Source organism: Entelurus aequoreus, linkage group LG27 (assembly GCF_033978785.1).
Source record: "Entelurus aequoreus isolate RoL-2023_Sb linkage group LG27, RoL_Eaeq_v1.1, whole genome shotgun sequence".
NCBI classification, from domain to species: Eukaryota; Metazoa; Chordata; class Actinopteri; order Syngnathiformes; family Syngnathidae; genus Entelurus; species Entelurus aequoreus.
The window spans coordinates 34,026,322-34,040,011 of NC_084757.1; the positions used below are offsets into that span (position 1 = coordinate 34,026,322).

The following is a 13,690-nucleotide window of genomic DNA, read 5'->3' on the forward strand; positions in this document are numbered from 1 at the left end:
GTCTTCAATTATAATTATTGGTCTATTCATATCTAATGACGTCACTGTATTTAAATGTGTATTTTTAAAACATTTATATTGACTACAATTCTTAATTTTTTGTGTTTTCTTGTAAAATGATGTCTCCAAAAATGTGTTAAATTTAAAATACATAATTAATAAAACTGACTGTGAAACAATTAGAAATACGTTTTTATTTATTGAAACAAATACATTATTTTATTTCGTTGTCACTAAAGTGTAACAATTAAATGTTACAATTTTGGGGGGTTAAAATTACCAAAACTATTTAATGACAATGAGTTCAATCAAAACATTTTTATTTTAAGTTTTTTTAATCTTTATTATGTTTGAACCTGATCAACATTTTGCAAATAAATATTTGGTGTTAACTGCAACAGTCTCCTTGTATCTTCTTGAATTGAAATCTTTGTATTTTATTGCTTATAAAAGTGAGAAGCATCAAAATGGCCGCTGCATATTTGAATATTTTAGTGTTTATTGGAAAACCCACGGATAACCCTGAATAAAATCTTAACAAAACTGAATTAAATTCCAAAATGTAGGAATATTTATTAAAAAAAACATGTTTATGTTTTAATTTCTTAAAAAGGTTGCATTTAAAATGTCAAACTGAATTCAAACAATTTAAAAACTACTTCTATTTTTGAATACTGTACATCCATTGCATTTAGTTCTTGCTAAAATGTAACAATTGAATATTTTGTGTTAACTAAAATGTACTTTTGTCCACAACACCACCATTGTGCTCCTGTCATATAGAGGATCTCAGATAACCTACAACAACACCACCAGTGTGCTCCTGTCATATAGAGGATCTATGATAACCTACCACAACACCACCAGTGTGCTCCTTTAGTATAGAGGATCTTTGATAACCTACCACACCACTACCAGTGTGCTCCTGTCATATGGAGGATCTTTGATTTAGCTACCACTGTAAGGAAGGGATAGTAGTTCTTTTAGAGTTGGGACACGATGGACAGATTCCGGCCAGAGAATCCTTTAATCATCTTTATTGCTGAAAGGCAGATGTGAATGCGTGTGTGGTTTTGTGTGTGGTCTAAACAAATAGAGAAGAGGAAAAATTACAATCCTATTATATACTCATTAATATGCATGGAAATGCATAAATAATATAACATAATATAATATAATATAAAGGTGTGCATAACAACAACATATATACTGCATGAACTTCAAACAAGTTTCTAAGCTTCAGAGCCATACATGGCGATTATGTGGTCTCTGTCGCCATCTAAAGGCCAAACTCCGCCATCGCAGTTGCAATGACGTTAAATAAACTACACGTGAATGTAAACGCCGTCAACGAGACGAATTATCTCTCAATTGACCCCAAAACAACTGAAGTTAGCATACGATGCACCGAACATGTGTAGAAGTAGCAAGACACGACAAATGCTGTGTGACAAAACTTACATTTAGTCGTCATCGCACACAAGCTGCATGGCTGCCACCATTGATTGAAGCCACACAAGCTGCATGGCTGCCACCATTGATTGAAGCCACACAAGCTGCATGGCTGCCACCATTGATTGAAGCCACACAAGCTGCATGGCTGCCACCATTGATTGAAGCCACACAAGCTGCATGGCTGCCACCATTGATTGAAGCCACACAAGCTGCATGGCTGCCACCATTCATTGAAGCCACACAAGCTGCATGGCTGCCACCATTCATTGAAGCCACACAAGCTGCATGGCTGCCACCATTCATTGAAGCCACACAAGCTGCATGGCTGCCACCATTGATTGAAGCCGGCGATTCTGACAAGGACGTGCTTTAGAGGGGAAATGACGTCACAGATTGACCTATCAACTTAAAGACACAGGAACAATACAGAACTGGTTAAAGGCACACAACACTAGTGTGCTCCTGTCGTGTAGAGGATCTTTGATAACCTACCACAACAACACTAGTGTGCTCCTGTCATATAGAGGATCTTTGATAACCTACCACAACAATGCCAGTGTGCTCCTGTCGTATAGAGAATCTTTGATAACCTACCACAACAATGCCAGTGTGCTCCTGTCATATAGAGGATCTTTGATAACCTACCACAACAACACTAGTGTGCTCCTGTCGTGTAGAGGATCTTTGATAACCTACCACAACAACACTAGTGTGCTCCTGTCATATAGAGGATCTTTGATAACCTACCACAACAACACTAGTGTGCTCCTGTCATATAGAGGATCTTTGATAACCTACCACAACAACACTAGTGTGCTCCTGTTATATAGAGGATCTTTGATAACCTACCACAACAATGCCAGTGTGCTCCTGTCGTATAGAGAATCTTTGATAACCTACCACAACAATGCCAGTGTGCTCCTGTTATATAGAGGATCTTTGATAACCTACCACAACAACACTAGTGTGCTCCTGTCGTGTAGAGGATCTTTGATAACCTACCACAACAACACTAGTGTGCTCCTGTCATATAGAGGATCTTTGATAACCTATCACAACACCAGTGTGCTCCTGTCATATAGAGGATCTTTGATAACCTACCACAACACCAGTGTGCTCCTGTCGTGTAGAGAATCTTAAAATAACCTACCACAACAACACCATTGTGCTCCTGTCGTATAGAGGATCTTTGACGGGTGTCTTTTAAAGACCAACCGCAACAACACTAAGGTGCTCCTGTCATGCAGAGGATCTTTGATAATTTACCACAACACCGCCAGTGTGCTCCTGTCAGATTGAGGATCTTTGATAATCTACCAGTGTGCTCCTGTCATGTAGAGGATCTTTGATAATTTACCACAACACCGCCAGTGTGCTCCTGTCAGATTGAGGATCTTTGATAATCTACCAGTGTGCTCGTGTCATATAGAGGATCTTTGATAACCTACCACAACAAGGTGCTCCTGTCGTATAGAGAGGATCTTTGGCATGTGTTTTTAACAACCTAATAAAGAACTAGTGTGCTTCTGTCATATAGAGGATCTCTGACGGGTGTCTTTTATAAATCTACTGCAACACTAGTGTGCTCCTGTCATAGAGGATCTTTGATAACCTACCACAACACCAGTGTGCTCATGTCATATAGAGGATCTTTGACGGGTGTCTTTTAAAGACCAACCGCAACAACACTAAGGTGCTCCTGTCATGTAGAGGATCTTTGATAATTTACCACAACACCGCCAGTGTGCTCCTGTCAGATTGAGGATCTTTGATAATCTACCAGTGTGCTCGTGTCATATAGAGGATCTTTGATAACCTACCACAACAAGGTGCTCCTGTCGTATAGAGAGGATCTTTGGCATGTGTTTTTAACAACCTAATAAAGAACTAGTGTGCTCCTGTCATATAGAGGATCTCTGACGGGTGTCTTTTAAAAATCTACTGCAACGCTAGTGTGCTCCTGTCATAGAGGATCTTTGATAACCTGCCACAACAACACTAGTGTGCTCCTGTCGTATAGAGGATCTTTGACGGGTGTCTTTTAAAGACCAACCGCAACAACACTAGTCGTGTACTTTTGTCGGATCGTCAATCGCCACAATTTGTGTTAAAGTTAACAAAACTACAAACGACATTGAATTGAATTAAAATATTCAGGACTTTATTTGATAGAAAGTTTTCAAAATACATGTTTTTAAATGAAAAGCTGCTGGAAAATAGACCGTGACTCACTAGAATGACTACTTTGTATAGAGAGAGAATCGGAGTTGGTCTCTAACATGGCGCCCGGTGGTCACGTGAGGGCTTTTGACCAATCAGTGATAGTCTTTGTCATAAGACCACAGGGCGCCATGTTGGAGACCAGCTGTGAAACCCGGTTGTCCAAACTCTGTACAGAGGCTCTGATGAGAGGATCCAAAAGACATGAAAGTAGCTAAAAAATGAAATAAAAGTTATTGTTATTTTCCTGTTTTGACATTAAAGTTGTTAATTGAAGCAGGAAATGTGGATTATAACGCGTGGAAAGATGGATTATTCCTGCCTTCAAAGTTCTCTGCTCTTCCAGAACCTTCCGCAGGTGGCGTCCAGAGGCCGGGGGGCGTGTCTTCAGGTGCGCGGTAGCACAGGAACGACGTCCCGCTGAGCAGCATCAGGATGGCGCCGAAGAAGCCCACGCCCACGGCCGCGCCCACCCGCTGGCTGGCGGGGGCGGCGGGCAGCAGGAAGTGCGGAGGGAAGCGGATGGTGGCGCCGTTGAGGACCGAGGTCAGGTTCCAGAGCAGCGGCACCGAGGTGACGGCCGCCGTCAGCACGAAGAGGCTCCCCGCCAGCAGGAAGAGCGCCCGCACGTTCCCGCGCTCCTCCACCGAGAAGTAGACGCGCCTCAGCGCCAGGCAGCCGCCCACGTTGGCCGCCAGGCCGCCCAGCGCCGCCAGCAGCATCAACACCTGCGCCGCCTTCACCTCCGCCGGCACGAAGGCCTCGGACACGCCCATCCTCTGGCAGCGCTCCGCCTGCGGGAGGGCGTGGCTGTGGAAGCACGCCCGCCAGATGCCCACCCAGGCCACGCCCGACGTGACCACCGACACGTCCTCCACCTGCCACAGGCGCCACTCGTCCATGCCCGCCGTCGCCATGGTGACGATCCACGCCAGGCAGCCCGCCAGCAGGCCCAGGAACTGCCGGTGGGCCGTGTGGGCCACGAAGTCCATGGCACACGTCAACACAGCGGCGGGAAGGACCTCGGCAAGACCGCGCCCACGTCCAGCCCTGCCCCAAAGATGGCAAACATCAACGAGGAACGCAACTTGATGCTGACTCAGGCTTTCTTACTGCACTCCTCTCATATAGAGGATCTTTGACGGGTGTCTCTTAAAGGCCTACTGAAATGATTTTTTTTTATTCAAACGGGGATAGCAGATCCATTCTATGTGTCATACTTGATCATTTCGCGATATTGCCATATTTTTGCTGAAAGGATTTAGTAGAGAACAACGACGATAAAGTTGCAACTTTTGCTCGCTGATAAAAAAAAGCCTTGCCTGTACCGGAAGTAGCGTGACGTCACAGGAGGAAGGACTTCTCACAATTCCCCGTTGTTTACAATGGAGCGAGAGAGATTCGGACTGAGAAAGCGACGATTAGCCCATTAATTTGAGCGAGGATGAAAGATTCGTGGATGAGGAACGTGAGAGTGAAGGACTGGAGTGCAGTGCAGGACGTATCTTTTTTCGCTCTGACCGTAACTTAGGTACAAGCTGGCTCATTGGATTCCACACTCTCTCCTTTTTCTATTGTGGATCACGGATTTGTATTTTAAACCACCTGGGATACTATATCCTCTTGAAAATGAGAGTCAAAAACGCGAAATGGACATTCACAGTGACTTTTATCTCCACGACAATACATCGGCGAAACACTTTAGCTACGAGCTAACGTGATAGCATCGTGCTTAACTGCATATAGAAACAAAATAAATAAACCCCTGACTGGAAGGATAGACAGAAGATCAACAATACTATTAAACCATGGACATGTAAATACACGGTTAATGCTTTCCAGCCTGGCGAAGCTTAACAATGCTGTTGCTAACGACGCCATTGAAGCTAACTTAGCAACCGGACCTCACAGAGCTATGCTAAAAACATTAGCTCTCCACCTACGCCAGCCAGCCCTCATCTGCTCATCAACACCCGTGCTCACCTGCGTTCCAGCGATCGACGGTGTAACGAAGGACTTCACCCGATCACAGATGCGGTTGGCGGCCCGGAGACGGAGGAAGTTAAGGTGAGGTCGGCGGCTAGCGTGTCTGCTATCCATCTCTGCTAATACACCGATCCCACCTACAACTTTCTTCTTTGCAGTCTCCATTGTTCATTAAACAAATTGCAAAAGATTCACCAACAGTCCAGAATACTGTGGAATTTTGAGATGAAAACAGAGTTTTTTTGTATAGGATTCAATGTGTCCGTATACTTCCGTACCAACCCTTGACGTCACGCGCATACGTCAGCATAAAAAAACGTTTTCAACCGGAAGTGTGGCGGGAAATTTAAAATTGCACTTTATAAGTTAACCCGGCCGTATTGGCATGTGTTGCAATGTTAAGATTTCATCATTGATATATAAACTATCAGACTGCGTGGTCGGTAGTAGTGGCTTTCAGTAGGCCTTTAAAGACCTACCACAACAACACTAGTGTGCTCCTGTCATAGAGGATCTTTGATAATCTACCACAACAACACTAGTGTGCTCCTGTCATAGAGGATCTTTGATAACCTACCACAACAACACTAGTGTGCTCCTGTCATAGAGGATCTTTGATACCCTACCGCAACAACACTAGTGTGCTCCTGTCATAGAGGATCTTTGATAATCTACCACAACAACACTAGTGTGCTCCTGGCATATAGAGGATCTTTGATAACCTACCACAACAACACTAGTGTGCTCCTGGCATATAGAGGATCTTTGATAACCTACCACAACAACACTAGTGTGCTCCTGTCATATAGAGGATCTTTGATAACCTACCACAACAACACCAGTGTGCTCCTGTCGTATAGAGGATCTTCGATAACCTACCACAACAACACTAGTGTGCTCCTGTCATATAAAGGATCTTTGATAACCTACGACAACAACACCAGTGTGCCCCTGTCATATAGAGGATCTTTGATAACCTACCACAACAACACTAGTGTGCTCCTGTCATATAAAGGATCTTTGATAACCTACGACAACAACACCAGTGTGCCCCTGTCATATAGAGGAGCTTTGATAACCTACCACAACATCACCAGTGTGCTCCTGTCATATAGAGGATCTCTGACGGGTGTCTTTTAAAGACCAACCGCAACATCACTAGTGTGCTCCTCTCGTGTAGAGGATCTGTGACTAATCTACCACAACAACATTATGTGCTCCTGTCATGTAATTATATTTCATAACCTAACACAACAAGGTGCTCCTGGCATATAGAGGATCTTTGATAACCTATCACAACAAGGTGCTCCTGTCGTATAGAGGATCTTTGACATGTGTTTATAACGACCTAATAAATAACTAGTGTGCTCCTGTCATATAGAGGATCTCTGACGGGTGTCTTTTAAAAACCTACTGCAATGCTAGTGTGCTCCTGTCATAGAGGATCTTTGATAACCTACTGCAACAACACTAGTGTGGTCCTGTCATATAGAGGATCTTTGATAACCTAACACAACAACACTAGTGTGCTCCTGTCATATAGAGGATCTTTGATAACCTACTACAATAACATTAGTATGTTCCTGTCCTGTAGAGGATCTTTGATAACCTACCACAACAAGGTGCTCCTGTCCGAATAAAGAATCTTTGACAACTTACCGCAACAACACTAGTGTGCTCCTGTTGTATAGAGGATCTTTGACTAACCTACTGTCACAACAGCACTAGTGTGCTCCTGTCGTATAGAGGATCTTTGATAACCTACTGCAACAACACTAGTGTGCTCCTGTCATATAGAGGATCTTTGATAACCTACTACAATAACATTAGTATGCTCCTGTCCTGTAGAGGATCTTTGATAACCTACCACAACAACACCAGTGTGCTCCTGTCGTATAGAGGATCTTCGATAACCTACCACAACAACACTAGTGTGCTCCTGTCGTATAGAGGATCTTCGATAACCTACCACAACAACACTAGTGTGCTCCTGTCATATAAAGGATCTTTGATAACCTACGACAACAACACCAGTGTGCCCCTGTCATATAGAGGATCTTTGATAACCTACCACAACAACACTAGTGTGCTCCTGTCATATAAAGGATCTTTGATAACCTACGACAACAACACCAGTGTGCCCCTGTCATATAGAGGAGCTTTGATAACCTACCACAACATCACCAGTGTGCTCCTGTCATATAGAGGATCTCTGACGGGTGTCTTTTAAAGACCAACCGCAACATCACTAGTGTGCTCCTCTCGTGTAGAGGATCTGTGACTAATCTACCACAACAACATTATGTGCTCCTGTCATGTAATTATATTTCATAACCTAACACAACAAGGTGCTCCTGGCATATAGAGGATCTTTGATAACCTATCACAACAAGGTGCTCCTGTCGTATAGAGGATCTTTGACATGTGTTTATAACGACCTAATAAATAACTAGTGTGCTCCTGTCATATAGAGGATCTCTGACGGGTGTCTTTTAAAAACCTACTGCAATGCTAGTGTGCTCCTGTCATAGAGGATCTTTGATAACCTACTGCAACAACACTAGTGTGGTCCTGTCATATAGAGGATCTTTGATAACCTAACACAACAACACTAGTGTGCTCCTGTCATATAGAGGATCTTTGATAACCTACTACAATAACATTAGTATGTTCCTGTCCTGTAGAGGATCTTTGATAACCTACCACAACAAGGTGCTCCTGTCCGAATAAAGAATCTTTGACAACTTACCGCAACAACACTAGTGTGCTCCTGTTGTATAGAGGATCTTTGACTAACCTACTGTCACAACAGCACTAGTGTGCTCCTGTCGTATAGAGGATCTTTGATAACCTACCACAACAACACTAGTGTGCTCCTGTCATATAGAGGATCTTTGATAACCTACTACAATAACATTAGTATGCTCCTGTCCTGTAGAGGATCTTTGATAACCTACCACAACAAGGTGCTCCTGTCCGAATAAAGAATCTTTGACAACTTACCGCAACAACACTAGTGTGCTCCTGTTGTATAGAGGATCTTTGACTAACCTACTGTCACAACAGCACTAGTGTGCTCCTGTCGTATAGAGGATCTTTGATAACCTACCACAACAACACTAGTGTGCTCCTGTCATATAGAGGATCTTTGATAACCTATTGCAGTGTTCCTCGGTCATATAGAGGATCTTTGACAGGTGTTCTTATCTTCAGTACTTGATGCTGTCTTGTCTGGTCGTTACGTGACAGCGGTGATAAGACGAGCACGAGAGAAAAGTAGTCAAGTTACAGTAAGAACGGAGAGTGCTAATTAATACAGAATGATGTCGATGTCCCCCGCCACCCCCAAAAGGGACAAGCGGTAGAAAAATGGATGGATGTATGTCGACGTCACGTCAACATTGGAGTATCATGGGATGCAAGAGAAGTAGCCTGCTGCACTTGTTTCTAGCGTTGCCGTAGCAACGGCAGTAAGGTAACAACTGAAGAGGTTACCTTTGCAGAGTTGAGGTGTCATCCTGGAGGAGTCTTGATGCCAAGTGAAGATGGGACGTCCTGACAGGAAACCTTCAAGTCCTTATCAGCAGGGCGTGATCCGGTTAATGAGTGACACTGACGTGTTTACGTGTGACACAACAATAAAACATTTCAGGTTGGGATGTCACTTCCTGGTTGAAGACAAGTGTGAGCAGGTGATTATTGCTGCATCAGCACTTTAAATGAAGCCCTCAACGCAAACACTCCCTGGTGACCTGAGCAGCGTTTCCACTTATCCAAGCTCAAGTGCCCTCTGAAAGCACACTTGGAAGGCCACCATCGCTGACACACGTCAGCAGGAAGCGTCAGTGGTCACATGGTGTAACGCCACATTCGGTCCTCCGCACGCAACGTCAGCTTTGGTACACGAGTACTGAGGACCATGTGACGTCACGGACAGGAAGTACTTATGGCGTCTGCTCGCTTTAGCTGGCAGGGCTCATGGCTTTCAACAGTGCCAAGGAGAAGCCAGAGCTTGAAAACCCTCTTCTGTCGTTTGGTATCACTTATACTTCTGGCTGAGATACGTAAACAAATATGTTTGTTCATTAGAGATGGACAACTATTAATAATAAACTTTACTACAGACAAAATCATCCTTCACATTCTTCCTAAGTGTGGTCCCAGTCATAAAAATTTTAAAAATAAGTCATCTATTATTTTCTTCCAATGCTTAAATCTCTAGATTAACTTAAGCTCTGTCGATATAAAGTTTAATTTGTATTTTTTTATGTTTGACGCTCTTTTTGTTGTGGAAAATCTTGTTTTTTTTAATGGCAAAAACACAAAATATGCAATATTTTTAATTGTCAAAGTGTAATATTTGATGTGAAGTAACTGAAGCCTTATATAGAATAGAATGAATATAATAGAATGCCTTGTATTGTCACTATACGCAGGTACAATGTCACTATACGCAGGTACAATGTCACTATACACAGGTACAATGTCACTATACACATGTACAATGTCACTATACACAGGTACAATGTCACTATACACATGTACAATGTCACTATACACATGTACAATGTCACTATACACAGGTACAATGTCACTATACACAGGTACAATGTCACTATACAAAGGTACAATGTCACTATACACAGGTACAATGTCACTATACACAGGTACGATGTCACTATACACGGGTACGATGTCACTATACACGGGTACAATGTCACTATACACAGGTACAATGTCACTATACACAGGCACAATGTCACTATACACAGGTACAATGTCACTATACACAGGTACAATGTCACTATACACATGTACAATGTCACTATACACATGTACAATGTCACTATACACAGGTACAATGTCACTATACACATGTACAATGTCACTATACACATGTACAATGTCACTATACACATGTACAATGTCACTATACACAGGTACAATGTCACTATACACAGGTACAATGTCACTATACACAGGTACAATGTCACTATACACAGGTACAATGTCACTATACACAGGTACAATGTCACTATACACAGGTACAATGTCACTATACACAGGTACAATGTCACTATACACAGGTACAATGTCACTATACACAGGTACAACGTCACTATACACAAGTACGATGTCACTATACACAGGTACGATGTCACTATACACGTGTACAATGTCACTATACACAGGTACAATGTCACTATACACAGGTACAATGTCACTATACACAGGTACAATGTCACTATACACAGGTACAATGTCACTATACACAGGTACAATGTCACTATACACAGGTACAATGTCACTATACACAGGTACAATGTCACTATACACAGGTACAATGTCACTATACACAGGTACAATGTCACTATACGCAGGTACAATGTCACTATACGCAGGTACAATGTCACTATACACAGGTACGATGTCACTATACACAGGTACGATGTCACTATACACAGGTACGATGTCACTATACACGTGTACAATGTCACTATACACAGGTACAACGTCACTATACACAGGTACAACGTCACTATACACAAGTACGATGTCACTATACACAGGTACGATGTCACTATACACAGGTACGATGTCACTATACACAGGTACAATGTCACTATACACAGGTACAATGTCACTATACACAGGTACGATGTCACTATACACGTGTACGATGTCACTATACACAGGTACAATGTCACTATACACAGGTACAATGTCACTATACACAGGTACAATGTCACTATACACAGGTACAATGTCACTATACACAGGTACAATGTCACTATACACAGGTACAATGTCACTATACACGTGTACAATGTCACTATACACAGGTACAATGTCACTATACACAGGTACAATGTCACTATACACGTGTACAATGTCACTATACACGTGTACAATGTCACTATACACATGTACAATGTCACTATACACAGGTACAATGTCACTATACACAGGTACAATGTCACTATACACAGGTACAATGTCACTATACACGTGTACAATGTCACTATACACGTGTACAATGTCACTATACACAGGTACAATGTCACTATACACAGGTACAATGTCACTATACACAGGTACAATGTCACTATACACAGGTACGATGTCACTATACACAGGTACGATGTCACTATACACGTGTACAATGTCACTATACACAGGTACAACGTCACTATACACAAGTACAATGTCACTATACACAAGTACAATGTCACTATACACAGGTACGATGTCACTATACACGTGTACGATGTCACTATACACAGGTACGATGTCACTATACACAAGTACAATGTCACTATACACAGGTACGATGTCACTATACACGTGTACGATGTCACTATACACAGGTACAATGTCACTATACACAGGTACAATGTCACTATACACAGGTACAATGTCACTATACACAGGTACAATGTCACTATACACAGGTACAATGTCACTATACACAGGTACAATGTCACTATACACAGGTACAATGTCACTATACACAGGTACAATGTCACTATACACAGGTACAATGTCACTATACACAGGTACAATGTCACTATACACAGGTACAATGTCACTATACACAGGTACAATGTCACTATACACAGGTACAATGTCACTATACACAGGTACAATGTCACTATACACAGGTACAATGTCACTATACACAGGTACAATGTCACTATACACAGGTACAATGTCACTATACACAGGTACAATGTCACTATACACAGGTACAATGTCACTATACACAGGTACAATGTCACTATACACAGGTACAATGTCACTATACACAGGTACAATGTCACTATACACAGGTACAATGTCACTATACACAGGTACAATGTCACTATACACAGGTACAATGTCACTATACACAGGTACAATGTCACTATACACAGGTACAATGTCACTATACACAGGTACAATGTCACTATACACAGGTACAATGTCACTATACACAGGTACAATGTCACTATACACAGGTACAATGTCACTATACACAGGTACAATGTCACTATACACAGGTACAATGTCACTATACACAGGTACAATGTCACTATACACAGGTACAATGTCACTATACACAGGTACAATGTCACTATACACAGGTACAATGTCACTATACACAGGTACAATGTCACTATACACAGGTACGATGTCACTATACACAGGTACAATGTCACTATACACAGGTACAATGTCACTATACACAGGTACAATGTCACTATACACATGTACAATGTCACTATACACAGGTACAATGTCACTATACACAGGTACAATGTCACTATACACAAGTACAATGTCACTATACACAGGTACAATGTCACTATACACAGGTACATTGTCACTATACACAGGTACAATGTCACTATACACAGGTACAATGTCACTATACACAGGTACAATGTCACTATACAAAGGTACAATGTCACTATACACATGTACAATGTCACTATACACAGGTACGATGTCACTATACACGTGTACAATGTCACTATACACAGGTACAATGTCACTATACACATGTACAATGTCACTATACACAGGTACAATGTCACTATACACAGGTACAATGTCACTATACACAAGTACAATGTCACTATACACAGGTACAATGTCACTATACACAGGTACATTGTCACTATACACAGGTACAATGTCACTATACACAGGTACAATGTCACTATACACGTGTACAATGTCACTATACACATGTACAATGTCACTATACACAGGTACATTGTCACTATACACAGGTACAATGTCACTATACACAGGTACAATGTCACTATACACAGGTACAATGTCACTATACAAAGGTACAATGTCACTATACACATGTACAATGTCACTATACACAGGTACAATGTCACTATACACAGGTACAATGTCACTATACACAGGTACAATGTCACTATACAAAGGTACAATGTCACTATACACATGTACAATGTCACTATACACAGGTACAATGTCACTATACACAGGTACAATGTCACTATACACAGGT

At 41.9% G+C, this 13,690-nt stretch overlaps 1 protein-coding gene across 1 annotated transcript; it reads right to left on the minus strand.

The window, feature by feature from the left end:
- Positions 1-3,739: 3,739 nt before the first annotated feature.
- Positions 3,740-5,403, minus strand: LOC133644327 (claudin-34-like). The gene has a single exon (XM_062038724.1). The coding sequence runs from the start codon at positions 4,665-4,667 to the stop codon at positions 3,966-3,968; it is 702 nt and encodes a 233-aa protein (XP_061894708.1). The 5' UTR covers positions 4,668-5,403; the 3' UTR covers positions 3,740-3,965.
- Between the last annotated feature and the right edge of the window lie 8,287 nt (positions 5,404-13,690).

Excerpts from the sequence above, each read along its gene's own strand:
- LOC133644327 (XM_062038724.1), bottom strand. The coding sequence starts at position 4,667 with ATGGACTTCGTGGCCCACACGGCCCACCGGCAGTTCCTGGGCCTGCTG.